Genomic DNA, 18,037 nt, shown 5'->3' on the forward strand with positions numbered 1-18,037 from the left:
AGATTTTGGGACTCCGGAGCTCGGTGGGTTGATGCACTCCCGGTTGTGCATCTAAACGTTCAGGGCCTAAATTGCTCGTTTGATGCTATTCAATTATTATGTAGGAATTCGTGCCCTGCAGTTATCGGTCTCTGTGAAACATTTTTGAGCGAGAAAAATCAGGTACTTTTGGATAGTTCCGGTTATATGTCGACATTTCTTAACCACAAGACGGCCCAAAAAGGTGGACTCGGATTTTACATCCGAAATAATTTTCATGCTGTACTAAGACAGGATTTATGTACAAATAATGAAAAGGTATTTGAGTCACTTTTTATAGAAGTCCCAATCAACGCTAAGGAAAGGATAATAATAGGCGAAGTATATCGTTCTCCAAGTGGGTCCATAACCCAATTTATGGAAACATTAGAAGATGTTCTTGGAAAAGTTTTTTCTGAAAATTCCGAAGTTGTATTAATGGGCGACTTTAACCTCGACCTGGCGGATCCGTCATCTAGACAGGCTTCTGATCTTTTGTCTTTACTAATTTCGTATGGATTAGCTCCTTGTATAAACATACCGACAAGGATTTCTAACCAGTCAGCAACATTAATTGACAATATTTTTTCATCACTACACTCCATTAAGAACGAAGTACTGCTTTCTGATACTTCCGACCATTTGCCAGTTGCAGCCTTGTTTCCAATCCTCCAAAATCTACAAAGATTAGTCCCCCAAGATACATCGAGATTCTGTTGCTCACCAGTGGAGCTGGATAAACTGAAAGAAGATCTGAGTACATCTTCATGGGACTTTTCATTACCAGAAAATATTAATTTGGGCAATTATAACGATATATTTGGCCAGTTTTATGACACTGTTAAGGAAAAAATTCGCGGCTTATTGTCTAAAAGCTCCTTTAAGGAATCCTCGATCAAGAAGATCAACACCCATAGCTCCCTGGCTAACACCGGGAGTCCTCAAGTCAATAAATAGAAAGCAGAACCTTTGGAAAGAGTACAAAAACAGACCAAGTGATGCTAAATTAGAAGCATTTAAGTTGTACCGTAATATGCTGAAATCAATTATTCGGAGAACAAAAACAGTGTATTATACTAAGAGATTTGATGAGTGCGGTAGAAATATAAAGAAGACGTGGGACGTGATTAAGGAATTTAGTCGGCCATCGAAAAAACTAGAAGGTCTCCCTAAGTCTCTTATGGTAGACGATCAACTTATCACAGAAAAAGGCCAAGTACGACATCATATGAACAAATTCTTCGCGGAGATAGGGAAATCAACTGCTAATAGTGTTTCTCACTGCTCGGTGTCTCAGACTTGGAAGCAGTTCCTAGGCCCCCGTGCTTGAAATCAATGGCTCTTGAGGACGTTACAGTGCAGGAAATTACAAATATTGTTTTGTCCTTAAAGAATTCTTCAACAGGTTTTGACAAAATTTCTGCTAAAGTAATTAAACATATCCTTCCGTCGATTATCACCCCACTTTGACATTTGATTAATAGGTCATTTCAACTAGGAGTATTTCCTCAACGTCTTAAATTGTCGCGTGTGATAGCTCTCTTTAAAGGAGGTGACCGTGAGGATCCTGCGAATTATAGGCCGATCTCTCTCTTGTCAGTGTTCTCCAAGATATTTGAAAGGCCAATGCTCAAACGTCTGGTAAGGTTTCTTGAAGCTAAATCTTTTTTCCATAAGCATCAGTTTGGGTTTCGCGCAAAGTACTCTACAGAACATGCTTGTAATAAACTTCTTCAGTTTATACGACAATCTTTAGACTCTAATCTTATTCCTGCAGCCATTTTTCTTGATGTAAAAAAAGCTTTTGACAGCCTTACACACAAGATTCTCATTGGTAAACTTTCTCATCATGGTGTGCGTGGGGAAGCATTGTCTTGGCTCTCTTCATACCTTACTGACAGATCTATTGCCATGGAAGATACAGACAAGGAAGTTCCAATTGAATACGGAGTACCCCAAGGTTCTATTCTTGGGCCAACCCTATTCCTGATATATGTGAACGACCTCTACCGACTTCTAAACACCCCAATTCCCAATGTCTGCTGTGGATTGTGTCACAATTGTTACTCTCAGACTATGTCGGCGTCCACATCTGATAGTCGAGAAGAACTGGTATCATTTGCAGATGACACTACTCTAGGTGCTGCAGCTCCGGATGAGTCATCCCTTATTCTAAAGCTTCAAGCAATGACTGAGAAGATACTCAATTGGTTTGACATAAATCAACTAGCTTTAAATGTAAAAAAGTCGTACCTTCTTATTTTTTCCCGTACAGGTGTGAGCTGCCCCACAATTACTGAGCTTCCTACACCAAGAGGCTCCATAAGTCGCCCCCCGGATCGATATGTGCGATTCCTGGGAGTTCTTTTGGATGAAAATTTATCGTTTAAGTGGCACGTTCAAGTAATAAGAGTGAAAATTTCCCGTGGACTTGGAATCATCCGTAAACTAAAGCGTTTATTTCCTTTTCCTATACTCCGTCTTTTATATTTCTCTCTCATTTTCCTTTATATATGTTACTGTTCGTCTGTGTGGATGTCTACATTTTCTTCTGTACTTGCTCCTGTTCATATTCTTCATGAGAAAGTTGTAAGAGTTCTCCAGTCGACTACACACTCTCCTGTTAATCTCCTTAAGATTAGAGATATTTATGTTATATCTCTAGCTTCGTTGGCATATCAATTCTTCCACGGAGATCTCCCATTTTGTTTTTCTGGACTACTTAAGCCAGTAGGGGAAGTAAATTTTTACTCAGTTCGAAACAGGGAGGACGTTATGATTCCGGCTACTCCCTCGGTTCGTTCAGACTTTGGTCTGGTCGTGACTGTGGGACGTGCTTGGAACTTGGTTCCTGCTGAGATTCGTCAGTCACAAACACTTGGCTCCTTTAAAAGACAGATGAAAAGTTTCTTATTAAAGCTCAATATTAATTAGTTTATAGTTGTTGTATTGTTTTTTTGTTGGCGTTGGATCCTCGATGATGTAGAGAATTTTTCATTTTTGATTTATTTTTTTATTGTCGGGTGATAGGAGGGTCGCTGTTTCGTGTGGACTGTCGGTGAGTTGACTTCTTTTCCTTATAGATTTTTAAGTTAAACACTGTTTAGTATTGTTTATGCCAAGTTTTAATATTAGTCATTTATTCTGTGTCGTTTCCCAAATAACGGGCCATTGAGCCCTTTGGGATATTGTTTTTGTTATTGTTATTTATGGAAATAAATGGAACTTGAACTTGAACTTGAAAAGATACAAAAACTACTTATTTAACACAAAAATTTCGTTTTTAATGACCACCAAGTGAAGAAAAACCACACGGAATTAAGCAACTGAGTCTCTCAAACCCCTTAAAGCTCTTTTAAAAGATACAAAAACTACTTATTTAACACAAAAATTTCGTTTTTAATGACCACCAAGTGAAGAAAAACCACACGGAATCAAGCAACTGAGTCTCTCAAACCCCTTAAAGCTCTTTTAAAAGATACAATAACTACTTATTTAACACAAAAATTTCGTTTTTAACGACCACCAAGTAAAGAAAAATCACACGGAATTGGGCAACTGAGTCTCTCAATCCCCTTAAAGCTCTTTTAAAAGAAACAAAAAACTAATATTTAAAAAAAAAAATTACTTTTTAAATGACCACCAAGTGAAGAAAAACCACACGGAATCAGGCAACTGAGTCTCTCAAACCCCTTAAAGCTCTTTTAAAAGATACAAAAACTAGTGATTTAACACAAAAATTTCATTTTTAATGACCACCAAGTGAAGAAAAATCACACGGAATTAGGCAACTGAGTCTCTCAAACCCCTTAAAGCTCTTTTAAAAGATACAAAACTACTGATTTAACACAAAAATTTCGTTTTTAATTGACAATACTTTTCAAACTTTACTTATGTATTATACAGACCACATCAGCGAGATAAAGCTAGGTCAAGTCACAATGTCATTATATCGTTACTTTTCAATTAAGCTATTGAATACTTTCTAGCAATGTCTCTTGTAAGCGTCAAATCTATTAAACCAATTTTTTTTGTCTGCTTTTCAAAATGATCGTATTTGGAAATCTGTCATTTAACACTAAGAAGTAAATTGAGTAACCCCTTTCGCAATAACAATAGGCTTAGCAGCGATTAAATCTCAGTGTCGGCGACAATTCAATCAGATCACAGTAGTGAAAATGGAGTACCTTTTCGCAAAAAAATTCGCAAATCTCGTAAACTAAAGAAGTAATTACGTTACTTATGTATTATACAGACCACATCGGCGAGGTAAAGCTAGGTCAAGTCACAATGTCATTCTATCGTTACTTTTCAATTAAGCTATTGAATACTTTCTAGCAATGTCTCTTGTAAGCGTCAAATCTATTAAGTATCTGAGCTTATTCTTTGTATTGCTGATGCAAGCATCCCATTCTTTAATTACCCGTGAGGCATTCTTAACCATCGCAATACCTTTACGCAAATATCTTTTCGCAAAAAATTTGCAAATCTCGTAAACTAAAGAAGTAATTACCCTTTTCAAAAAACATTAGTCCTTCTATTAATGAACCCATGAAACGAAACCAGTCTTATGGCATCACACAATCTTTACTAATATTAATTGTAAAGAAAACTATTCCTTTTATTCAAATCCTAATCACCAATCGTGTTATACTCGTTCCTCTTGGCAAAGGTGTAATGACCTGTAAAATAGGACTAGCAGAAAAACCGGAAGGAACAAAAAGACCGCAAATAAAACAGGATGGAACATAAAGTATTAGAAGTATAAGGTAACATACTACTAATAGGTCACTAGAACTTTTAATTTCCGTTCGAATGACCCCTCACACGATATTCTAGGACCAATGGGTCGAAACGATCACCCCTGGAAAAAAAAGTGAACACGTATCCGTGATCTTTCTTCTGGCAAAAATTAAAAAATTCCACATTTTTGCAGATAGGAGCTTGAAACCTCTAAGGTGTTGATTTTCATTAAGGTTGTATAGCTTTTAGGGGGTGTTTCCTCCTTTTCTTGAAAATCAGGCATAGGTAGGTAGGACTAAAAATTGATAGGTAGGACTAAACATGATGAAACTTATAAATTTGGAATCAGGATTAAAATATGATTCTTTTGATGTATCTATTGGTATCAAAATTCTGTTTTTTAGAGTTTCGGTTACTATTGAGCCGGGTCACTCCTCACTTATAGTTCGTCACCACGAACTGTTTGAAACGAATTTTATTACAAATATTTTCAATTGTAATTAATATTGAAAATAAACATTAAAATTACAGTAAAATTTTGAACTGATGAGCTTTCAACAATTAATTTTATTATACATCAAATATTCAGTTTAATTTATTAGTTCCTTCTAAAATTGTTCAAAACGAATATAGGTTCACTACAAACAAGAGTTTGGATACTTCCCCCTTCCTTCACTGTAAAAACCAAAAGTCTACAGCGTCATTGGCGCTTCATTGAAAACGAATTATTTTACAAATATTTTCTTTTCCAGTTCTTACAGCATTGAAAATGAAAATAAAATTACATTTAAATTAAATTTTGAACTTATGGATGTTTCAACAATTAATATAATTATATATCAAATATTCAATTTGATTTTGTTTATAATTTCTAAGACTGTTCAAGACGTATATAGTTTTCAGTAAAGCGCCAATGACGCAGTACGTTTTAGACTTTTACAGTGAGAGAAGGAGGCGATACCCGAACTCTTGTACGCAGTGATTTTTGTTCGGATCAAGCTTGATTTGCATATTCAATTTAAATTTCACTTGTTTTAAGATTTAATTATTCATTTAAATTAATATATATAGTATGTTTGTTTGCATTGATTGTTTACTTAATTTCTGTTCGTTTTCAGTTTCATTTATATTTCAATAGCAAAATAATTTTTCTTCGCTCTAAGCTTCATTTGCATATTCAATGTAAGCATTACTCGGTTTAAGATCTATCTATCATTACTTATTGTCTGTTTTTTTGCTATGATTGTTTATTTAATTTTCTGTTCGTCTTGGGTTACATTTGTTCTTTAGTAGTAATTTCTGGTCGTTTTGAGTTTGAATTTTAACAGGTATTTGTATCTGCTGATCTTTAGTTTAATATGGCCTTTACTTTTCTTTGAAAAACTTCTTTCTCGGGAAGTTTTTTTTAAATTAATTTTTGTTCGTTTTTGATTGCAAAAAGTTTCAAGATTTTAAAATTCCTTCTTTTAAAGTCAAACTTTTTTTCCAAACCAAATGTTCATCAAAGTATCAAAACTGCTATCAAAGTAACAATATCAAAATAAAAAATGGGTTTGTGTCAAAATCGGAGTTTTTATTATGTGATGAGATAAGAAAAGGTAACGTGTATTTTAAGCAAAAATATAGCCATGTACACAGACAACATAGAAGATTAACGAATTACAACACTCGTCACAGTAATAATGATGAAATAAAAACTAGTCTCTTCTTTTTGCAAAAAAAAATTGATCAAAATTATGGCCATGTACACAAACAACATACAAGATTAACGAATTACAACACTTGTCAGAACGTGGTCGTATCCAGGAGGAGTTACCCGGTTTGACTTCCCCTCCCCCTCCAAATTTTTGTCTGACTCGTAAAAGCGTAACAAAAATCGATATAAACAGTTTTGTATCCGTTTTTTTAGTTTTTTTGTGGACCCCCCCCCCCAACGAAATTTTTTTTGAGTAAAACCCCCTCCGAAAAAATAATCCTGGGTACGGCCTTGTGTCACAATAATAAAATAGAAATAAAACTACTCTCTTCTTTCTACAAAAAAACTGATCAATATATCTTCCCACTAGACAAATAAATGTGGTAATGTACCCTTCAAGGCATCAGGAAGCAGCAATCCATCCTTCCCAAATAGATCTTTCCTTGCCCCCAAAAGACCTCGACAACGACTCAGACAATGCTCCAAATTTTCCTCCTCTTCTTGGCAAAGAGGGCAAGCAAGCCTGCCGTCCGGGAAACTTTTCCTCCTTTCAAAGACCTTCAATCTCAAAGAATCGGAAGGCAATTAGATCGTAGCTGCATCCAATAGGTAAGGTATCTAGCCGGTAAATTTACCTTAAAATAGAATCCCTGCTCATATACTATCTTAACCTCTTTATAATATCTTAAAGTTTCCGAATTCAAAATCTCCTCACCCCATTTCTCTATCGTCTGGTCCTCCAGCACGCGCTTCATTTCCTTGTCCAAGTGTAATTGTTGACTAGCTGGTCCAAGGCCATCATTCCAAGCGAAAGAAAAACCTGTTTTATCCAGTACCTCCTTCACTTTAAAAGGCCGAGAGCTTTTCCTTCGTAACTGAAGAAACTCATCATATGCATCCTTCAGTAGCCTATCACTGGGTACAACCCTTAGCCAAAATGGTATCATTTGGACCATTCTATTAATTTAAGAGACCACACTCCAAGGTCTCCTTTAAAAAACTGATTATGTGTCATTCCATGCAGCCCGTACAATCTCTAAAAATAGCCTAACTGAACGCTTTCTAACTGAGCAGCGTTCTCATGTCCCCAAATCTCTGCCCCGTAATGGAGAATCGGCAATATCTTACATAAAAAAACAAAACAAACTCTCTTATGTAAAGACAAATTCTTTATTCCACTAGTTCTATTCCGGAAAAGTGAAAATGTTGCAGCTGTTTCCCAATTAAACACTTCTTTAATGAGGAAGGTCCATCCACCATTACTTTGGAAAATAAAACCATGATACTCTATTTTTTTAACTACTTCAATTTTCTGTCCTCCAAATATAAATATATTTTCAACTTTTTCTTTCCTCTTACTAAAAATAACCACTTTACTTTTCATAATATTAAGCTGTAACTTTTTCATTTGTAAATATTCCTCAATTAAACCAAGTGATATCTGTAGCTTTCTTGCCGACTTCACCACCAATGCAGTGTCATCCGCAAACAATAACATCGAAAAATTAATTTTTCCAAGAAACACCTTTGGAGCCCACTTTTCTTCCAGAAACACCACTATAACATTAAACCGAACAGTCTTGGGTACATGGTGCTGCCCTGCTTCAATCCTTTCTTAACGTCGAATAGCCTGAAAGTCCCGAACCTGCGACCCTGACTATAGCCTTTGTCCCTGAATACATACTAACAAATAAACAAATAAAGCTGAAAGGTAGACCTACATCTCTTAAACAATTTTCAAGGAGAGCTCTATCTACATAATCGAATGCCTTTCTTAAGTCTAGAAACGCAAAATACAGCTTATTCCTACCTGATTCATAGGTCTCTATCGATGCACTTAACACATATCCTCTATCCGACGTACTATACCCTTTCCTGAAATCCCCTGCTCCTATTTAATTACCCCATAACCCTCCACCCATTCATTCAACCGATTATCCAAAATCTGTTCTAAAATTTTATTAAGTGCAGGCACTAATGCTATCAACCTATAACTATCATGATTACAAGGACTCCCTTTTTTAAATAGAGGTACCATAATCGATACTTTCCTAGAGAAGGATGTTCGAACTATTTTTAACAAAACAGCTATCTCAAAATTTTTCTCGGATGAGTTTGAGAAAAAAGGGCATGGGGGGGGGGGGAACTTACTGCCCTTCGATCTCTATTGACTCTTTAAAAGTGAACTAGAACTTTCCATTTCCAATCAAATGAGCCCTCTCTGAAATTTATACGAACGTCATAAGAACCATATAAGCCCCCAGGACATAACTGACAACGCCTGCCCTCGGACCCTTGGGGGCTAGGTCGACACCGGAGTTTTTCTTATCTGACCTTCGAACTATTTTTAACAAAATGGCTATCTCAAAATGTTCATCGGATGGGTTTGGAAAAAAGGCGTGGGGGAGGGGGCTAGTTGTCCTCGGATCTCTTTTGACTCTTAAAAAGTGAACTCGAACATTCAATTTCCAATCTAATGAGCCCTCTCTGAAGTTTATACGAACATCCCTTTCATAAGAACCATATATGCCCCCAGGGCATAACTTACAACGCCTGCCCCCGTGCCCTGGGGGGTTCACCTGAATTTTTGTGACCTGACTTATGAACAATTTTTAACAAAATGGCTATCTCAACATTGTTATCGGATGCATTTGGGTAAAAGGGGCGTGGACGGGCTAGTTGCCCTCTAATCTCTTTTGACTCTCAAAAACTGAACTACAAATTTCAGTTTCCAAGAGCCCTCTCTGAAGTTTTTACGAGCACCCCTTCCATAAGAACAATATAGTCCCCCAGGGCATAACTTACAACGCCTGCCCCCGGGCCCTGGGGGTTGTGTCGACCCCGGAGTTTTCGTTATATGATCTTTGAAATATTAAAAAAAAATGGCTATCTCAAAGTTCTTATCGGATTTTTTATGAAAAGAGGGCGTGGAGGGAGTGGGGGGATAGTTACCTCTGATATCTTTGGACTCTTTAAAAGCGAACTGGAACTTTCAATTTCCAATCAAGTGAGCCCTCTCTGATGTTTATACGATCACACTTTCCGTAAGAACCATATATGCCCCCAGGGCATAACGTGAAACCCCGGCCCCCGGGTCCTGGCGGGTTTTGTTGACACCGGAGTTTTTTATTTTACCTTTGAACTATTTTTAACAAAATGACTATTTCAAAATTTTTATCAGATGCATTTGGGGGAAAAGGGGAGTGGGGAATAGTTGCCCTATGATTTCATTTGACTCTTAAAAGCTGAACTAGAACTTTCAATTTCCAATAAAATGGGTCATCTCTGAAGTTTATACGAACATCCTTTGCATAACAGCCATATATGCCCCTCGGGCACAACTCACAACGTCTAGTCCGCGCCCTGAAAGATTGTGTCGACCCCGGAGTTTTCGTTATGTGATCTTTGAACTATTTTGAAAAAAATGGCACTCTCAAAGATCTTATCGGATGGGCTTGAGGAAACCATGGCGTTTTTTTTTTTGGGGGGGGGGCTAGTTGCCCTCAGATCTCTTTTGACTCTTAAAAAGTGAACTCGAACTTCCTATTTTCAATCAAATAAGCCCTCTTTCAAGTTTATTCGAGCATCCCTTCCATAAGAGCCATCTATGCCCCCAGGGCATAACTTACAACGCCTGCTCCCGGGCCCTGGGGCTTGTGTTGAAACCGGAGTTTTTGATATATGATTTTTGAACAATTTTTAAAAAAATGGTTATCTCAAAATTTTTATCGGATGCATTTGGGAAAAAGAGGGCGGGGCGGCTAGTATCCCTCCTATTACTTTTGACTCTTAAAAAGAGCACTAGAACTCTCGATTTCCAATCGAATGAGCCCCCTTTGAAGTTTATGTGATGACCCCTTCCATATGAAGTGCCTCTAAGGAAAAAAAAAATAAAACATTGGAGCCGTATGGCCTTTAATATATGCAATGCTATAGCGTTGCTTTTGATAAAACGAAAAACATTGGAAGATTACAGTTTTCACGTGTCAATAGACCTAAAGTAGGGCACAGGGGGAAAACACTGTTTTAAATTAAATTTTCTTCGTACTTCAACGTTGTTTCTCTTTTAAGTCACGTTAAATAATCATGTTAAAACGAAATAATGTGACGAAAAATTTAAATCTCCAGTTTTACACTATGATTTCTGCTAGAAATGTCAATATGGGGGCCTCATGTTTCCGGTGTCAATGTAAAGTGCCAATAATATCCCAAGCTAACCTGGCCTACTTTACAAAGGCTGGATGTTGAGACTGGAGTACTGGCGCACAGTTTTCTTCTTCAACTAATCCATTATAGTTCAAACCTTGGCCTTATCCACTCGTTTGTATCTATTTTATTCCTTAACAATTTTGAGACTTTCTTTCTTTCATTTCATCCAGGGTCAAAGGTATGAGTAACCCTCATACCTTTTGTTAAATAAGTTGACGTTCAGAGAAGAAGGGTAGGTTGGAAAGGCACTTTTACCTTCAGTCTTATTACTAAAATTTACTTTCTGAACCATTTGAGGGTTTAGTATTAAAGAGTACACGTCAAAATATGCAAACATTGATGGTTTTCCTTCTCACACCAGGTACTGTGATCAGTGGGGAAAACGAGGAATATAAAATACGACCATAAATAAATGAGTTTCGTGATGTCTGAAAGGCATGATGACAACATATATGCAGGTTGAATTCTGTGGTGGTTTGTTCCACCAAGGTCAAATCAGCCAGGGAGCCCATATATTCTGGAACTGAGTTTTTTAGTTTAAGTGTGAGTAGTTGAATTGGTTGGATGTAATAAGTTGACATAGAAGGTAAAACAAAAGCTAAATTGACGAAAAGAACAATAAAATTTATACTAGTCCTTAGAGCAGCAATAATAATACTAATAAATTCAAGAATAATGACAGAGGAATTTTTTTTCAGGTAAAATACCTTGTGGAAAAAATCAAGGACTGGAGAGATATCCAAGGCATATTTGAATCAGTAGATTCAACTGGTGAGGAGACAAATTCGAAAGCAGAGTTCAAACACATAGCAGGTGTCACTGAAGATTCTTATGACTGCTAGCTTCTGGAGTCTTTCTTATAATTATTAAATTTTGTAATGATATTGTTATAAATTATTATTCAGCAGAGGATAAAACATTGATGGATAAGTAACAGTCCAGGATCATTTTAGAAATTAGAAAGTACCATGAAAGTAAAATGTGATTATTTGAATCTTTAAGTGGAAAACTACATAACTATATGTTTCTCAAAAGTCAGGAAAAATCGAACTCAGATTCCAGTGAAATTAATGAAAAATAAATTCTAAAAACAAGTCTTTCAAAGAAAAGTAAAGAGCTCCATTAAGCCAAAAATAAGCAAAAATAAAGTTAAATAATCTTCCCACGTAAAACTACCACAAATCACAATCAATAAATCAATGAAACTCGAAAAAGAACGATGTGTAAGTAAAGAACGATGTTGGCACAATATTTTTTTTATTTTATTTTTTTTTTTTTAGACCAGGGCAATTTGTATCGAAGGATTTATCGTAGAAACTTCGAAAAGGGCTCATTCGATTGGAAATTGGAGTTGCTTGTGCCCTTTTTAATAGTCGAAAGTGATTAGAAGGCAACTTACACCCCTTCAACGCTCACCATTTCCCCAAACACATCCAATCAAAATTTTGAGAAGGCCATTTTGTTCAGTGTAGTTGATTTCCATATAGAAACTATATTTTTGAGGAGGACACCCCCCCACAGCCCTCAGGGCAAGGGTTGTAATTTATGACCTGGCGACATATAAGGTTTTTATAGAAAGCGTTGTCGTAAAAATTTCAAAAAAGATCATTCGACTGGAAATTCAAAGGGCTAGTGCCCCTTTTAATAGTCGGAAGTGATTGGACGGCAACTAACCCCCTCTCACGCCCACCTTTTCCCAAAATACATCCAATCAAAATTTTGAGATAGCCATTTTGTTCACGTAGTTGAAAATTCTGGAAATTAGGTCTTTAAGGATGAAAACCCCCAGAGCCCTCAGAGCAAGGGTTGCAAGTTACGCCCTGGGGGCATATAAGGTTTTTTATAGAAAGCGATGTCATAGAAACTTCAAAAAAGAGCTCATTTGATTAGAAATTGAAATGGCTAGTGCCCTTTTTAATAGTCGAAAGTGAATGGAAGGCAACTAACACCCCTTCCACACTCACCATTTATCCAAACACATTCAATCAAAATTTTGAGATAGCCATTTTATTTAAAGTATTTGAAAGGTCCGGAAATTATATCTTTGAGGATGACACTCCCCCCACAGCCCTTAGGGTAAGGGTTGTAAGTTATACCCTGGGGGGATATAGGTTTTTATTGAAAGCTATGTCGTCGAAACCTAAAAAAGGGCTCATTCGATTGAAAATTAGAAAGACTTGTGCCCTTTTTAATAGTCGTAAGTGATTGGAGGATAACTAACACCGCTCTTACACCCACCATTTCCCCAAACACATCTAATCAATATTTTAAGATAGCAATTTTGTTCAACGTACTTAAAAAGTCCGGAAATTATGTCTTTGAGGATGACACTTCCCCCAGAGCCCTCAGGGCAAGGGTTGTAAGTTATGCCCTGGGGGTATATTAGGTTTTTTTTTTCGAAAGCGGTTGTCGTAGAAACTTCAAAAAGGAATCATTCGATTGGAAATTGAAACAGCTAGTGCCCTTTTTAATATTCGAAAGTGATTGGAGGTCAAGTAACCCCCCTCTCACGCCCACCATTTCCCCAAACACATACAATCAAAATTTTGAGAAATTTTGACCGTTTTTTTCAACGTAGTTGAAAGGTCCAGAAATTATGTCTTAAGGATGACAACCCCCTCACAGCCCTCATGGCAAGGGTTGTAAGTTATGCCTTGGGGCATATGAGGTTCTTATAGAAAGCGTTGTCGTAGAAAATTCAAAAAGGGCGAATTTGATTGGAAACTGAAAGGGCTAGTACCCTTTTTAATAGTCGGAAGTGATTGAAGGGCAACTAACACCATTCTCACGCCCACCATTTCCCCAAACACATCGAATCAAAATTTTGAGATAGCAATTTTCTTCAACGTAGTTGAAAATTTTGGAAATTAGGTCTCTGAGGATGAACCCCCCCCCCCCCCAGCCCTAAGGGCAAGGGTTGTAAGTTATGCCCTGGGGGAATATAAGGCTTTTATTGAAATCGTTGTCGTAGAAACTTCAAAGGGCTCATTCGATTGGAAATTGAAAGGGCTAGTGCCTTTTTTATTAGTTGAAAGTGATTGGAGAGCAACTAACGCCCCGCTCACACCCACCATTTCCCCAAACATATACATTTAAAATTTTGAGATAGTCGTTTTGTTTAACGTAGTTGAAAGTTCTGGAAATAAGGTCTTTGAGGATGACAACCCCTTCACATTCCTCAGGGCAAGGGTTGCAGTTTATGCCCCGGTCATATAATGTGTTAACAAAAAGTGTTGTCATAGACACTCAAAAAGGGCTCATTCGATTGGAAATTGTAAGGGCTAGTGCCCTTTTTGTAGTTGAAAGTGATTAGAAGGCTTGACATTTTTATAGTATAGATCGATGAGAGTACAATGTATTATTATTTTTTTTGTTTAGACCAGGGCACTTCGTATCGAAGGAGTTGTCGTAGGAAATTCGAAAAGGGGCTCATTCGATTGAAAATAGAAAGGGCTTATGTCGTTTTTTACTGTTGAAAGTGATTGGAGGGCAACTAGTCCCCCTCCCACGCCAATCCTCCCATTTGCCCATTATGTTTAAAAACTAAATGTTGCCTTAAGATAAAATCAAAATGCACTGTGGGGTATTATGTTCATACTTTCGGGGCTACTTCTGCTCTTAAAATTTAACCAAATCAAAATAGCGTAAGTGTATCCGAGCTATCAAAGAAAGTAAACAGATTTTTTTGCGAATGGTATAAAGTTTTCTATTTCAGGTCAAATAGAGGAGTTATGAAACTAAATTAAACACTACTATTTGTGTCCAGATTTTTAAAAGGGTATATGTTGTTAAAAATTGCTGAAAATATTTCTCCCGCATACAAATAGCAGGCCAAACTATAAAGTCTTAAAAAACCAAAAAGATTTAAAATATTATTTTCTTTCTCCCTGAAAAGACTACCTCAATATAAAACGAACAGAAATTCATTAAAAAAACTTACTACAAAATAAGTTTTTCAAAGAAAAGTAAAAAACTCCATTAAACCAAACATGAGCAAAAATAAAATCAAATAATCTACAAACCGTGAAACTACCACAAATCAGTGTCGATAAATAAATGAAACCCAAAACGAATAGAAATTACAATAAATAACCAAGTCAAACTCAAAACGAGAAGAAATTAACATGAGTATGGCTCAAAACCCCTATGCCTTCCCAAGGCCAGAACATAATTTGCACTTTACTGAAAAAAAAACACAAATGAATTTGCATTGTCAGTTTAATATACATATACTGATATTTAGTAATCAAAATTTTAATATTATTTGATTTATTAAAGTCATAAAAGTAAAAACATTTATATTTTTTCGGTAATGTGCAAATTGTGTTCTGGCGTCGGGAAGGCATAGGGGTTTTGAGATATACTCATGTTAATTTCTGCTCGTTTTGAGTTTGACTCGCTTATTTATTATACTTTTTGCTCGTTTTGGATTTCATTTATTTATCGATGCTGATTTGTGGTAGTTTCACGCTTGGTAGATTATTTGATTTTATTTTTGCTCATTTTGGTTTAATGGAGTTCTTTACTTTTCTTTGAAAAACTTATTTTGTGGAAAAAGTTTTTTTGATTAATTACAATAAATAGCCGAGTCAAAATCAAAACGAGAAAAAATTAACATTTTCTTAAAAGGAGAAGAAAAAGCATTATTTGCACTTTACTGAAATAACAAAAAAAAACAAATGAACGTAGATTGTCAGTTTAACATAAATATAATGATACTTACAAATAAACATTCAAATGGTGATAAGTCTATTTATTTATTAAGTCCGTTTAGTCCATTTATTAGACAGTGAAAAGAGGTACAAAAGGCTAGATATTTCGATCATATATATAGCGATCGTGATCAGTAAAAATATTAAAGTATTAAGATTAAAACTAGCATATCCATAAAAAACAAAATAATTAACTTCTGGGTCATTCCAAAAATAATTAACTCCCAGGACATTCACTAGATTTTTTGGAGAGAGTTCAATAGCCAGGTTCATTCAAAGTCTTGAAATGTAAATTTTTCTTCCTTAATTTTGCCTAAATGTGAAACAAATTTCCAATGAAAGTGGCAAAGTCTTCTGTGTCTTCTAATTGCAAACTAAACGTTGAATTTATAGTTGTATACTTGATTGGTCTCAATTCCCCATATACACGACGCATTTTCGACGTAACACATACAATTAGATATCCTTTTCCCAGACCACACTGCCATTCTATGACGAACAAATAAACGTTTAAATGGGTATAAGTCCATTTGTTTAGGCAGTGAAAAAAGGGTACAAAAGTCTAGATATTTCGAAAACTTATACAGCGATCGTCGTCAGTAGAAATGCCGAAGTATTAAAAATTAAAACTAACATATTTCTACAAAATAAAATAATTAACTGCGGGGTCATTCAAAAAATAAATAAACTTCGGGTTATTCTCTAGAGTTTTTCAGAGAGCGTTCAATAGCCAAGTTCATTCAAAGTCTTGAGATGTAAATTTTCTTCTTTAGTCTTGCCTAAATGTGAAACAAACTTCCAATGAAGGTGGCAAAATCTTCTGTAATTGCAAACGGAATGTTGAACTTGTAGTTGTATACTTGATTGGTCTCGACGTAACACCTCAAATTAGGTATCCCTTTCCCAGCCCACACTGCCTTTCTATGACGAACAAATAAACGTTTAAATGAGGATAAGTCCATTTATTTAGACAATGAAAACAGGTACAAAGTTCTAAATATTTCGATCACATATACAGCTATCGCCATTCGTAGAAATACTAAAGCATCAAAAATTAAAACTAACGTATTTATAAAAAATCAAAATAATTAACTTCCGGTTCACTCACTGGATTTTTTTCGGAGAGAGTTCAAGATACGTAATTTAAGGCGTTCAATTCGTTCACTGTTTACGTATAGTATATGTTATTGAGAAAGGTAGGCATGTTTGAACTTTCTTTCCAAATTCCAAATATACGAAGGGCATTTAGGTGATTCTTTAAGAGAATGTTAAGGGGATTGGTGAGCTAAATCAAAACGCTTTATGTTTGTGTGGACGGTCAAAATGGCGAAACTCATGTATGACTGAGTATGTTAATTTGGAACTTTCAGGAAATGATAAGGAAATCAAAAGAAAAATCTTGGAAAACTGTGGGGTTTTGTAGGTCCAGGAGGCAAGAAAAGAATTTACACTGTTATCCCTGCTAATTTATGTTGATTTTTCATGCACAGAATCTCTAGGAGAAATCCTATGTCACACTCATTGAACCCAGATTTAACTCATTCAATCAATATGCTTTCAAACTTCACCGTTTTTTCCCAACTATGAGCTAGTTCGAAATAGGTCAATGCTTTTAATTCATAGTTCCTTACCTGACTGTTTTTCTAGCTACAACCCAGTGTTACCACCTATTTATATCCTGGTAAAATTTTCAACAATAAGGTTTTACTTTATATCAGCCAATTTTAAACAGCAATTCTGTTAATTTAATTTTGATATTAATAAAAAAAAATAATTGTTTAAGTTCTAAGATTTATACTTCAGTAAATGTTTAAATTATTGATTACATTGCTGCTATTTTAGTTAAAAGACTTCTTGCTAAAACCCAGAGGTGCCATCTACCAGTATCTTAGTCAAACAAAAGATGCACTTACATCATTACTCATCCCTCTGGAGAGCTTTGTAAGTTTATGTCTTTCACAATTAGGCTCAAAATCCGTTAGTTTATCAATCACTTCTTGACAATCGAGGCTGTAGCTACCAGATGACAGCTTAGCTATATTTGCAGCAGTTTGGTCTCTATCTCTCTGTCGGGTGATAGCTTCAACTGCGAGCCATTCAGACATTGTAGATTCGTACATCTGTTTTAAACTTGAATCTTTTTCTTGTCTTTCTTGAACCGTGCTTCCAAATTGATAGTGGCCAAGCAAGTAGGGCCATACCTGAAAATTATAACAAGAAGAAGAATTCTAAAAATATAAGAAGACTAGTCTGTGGAAGTTTGTCTTCTTTAAAAATTATTTGCAGGGCTTTTTTTTTATTAATTCAGTTTTATCTCATCCTTCCCTGGAGATGCCGAAGTGCCAAAATGGACAAGCATATTCAAGAGAAGGGTGGACAAAGAAAGCATAAGTCGTTAATTTATGGGAAGGGGGGATGCAAAGCTTATTCAGTAGCTTTGCATTCTTATAGACGCAATAGCTGCGTGGATAATATTTCTTAAATGGATACCCCTCTTTACGTCAGAAAAATTTTTGACGCTAGATAGTGGAAAGAATGACATAGAAATTTCAAGAGGGATAGAATAAAGATAATTGGTAGGAACTTAGGGGGACAAATATTATTATAATTTATATTAAATTTAGAGGAATTTCCTCTCATTTTTAAGTCCAAGGCATCA

The 18,037-nt window shown here is 35.8% G+C and overlaps 2 protein-coding genes across 2 annotated transcripts in view; one reads left to right on the top strand and one right to left on the bottom strand.

Moving 5' to 3' along the window:
- LOC148954756 (uncharacterized) overlaps positions 1-11,550 on the top strand; it is a 62,616-nt gene extending 51,066 nt beyond the window's left edge. Inside the window, exon 4 of the mRNA XM_089086728.1 lies at positions 11,365-11,550. Coding sequence (XP_088942854.1) covers positions 11,365-11,508 — 144 coding nt within the window. The 3' untranslated portion in view covers positions 11,509-11,550. The remainder of the gene's footprint in view (positions 1-11,364) is intronic.
- A 4,798-nt stretch (positions 11,551-16,348) lies between these two features.
- LOC148954757 (small G protein signaling modulator 1-like) overlaps positions 16,349-18,037 on the bottom strand; it is a 106,757-nt gene continuing 105,068 nt past the window's right edge. The window contains exon 7 of the mRNA XM_089086504.1: positions 16,349-17,579. Coding sequence (XP_088942630.1) covers positions 17,271-17,579 — 309 coding nt within the window. The 3' untranslated portion in view covers positions 16,349-17,270. The remainder of the gene's footprint in view (positions 17,580-18,037) is intronic.

Source organism: Artemia sp. Qi Xiang Cuo, chromosome 3, assembly GCF_049724085.1.
Source record: "Artemia sp. Qi Xiang Cuo chromosome 3, ASM4972408v1, whole genome shotgun sequence".
Taxonomy (NCBI): domain Eukaryota; kingdom Metazoa; phylum Arthropoda; class Branchiopoda; order Anostraca; family Artemiidae; genus Artemia; species Artemia sp. Qi Xiang Cuo.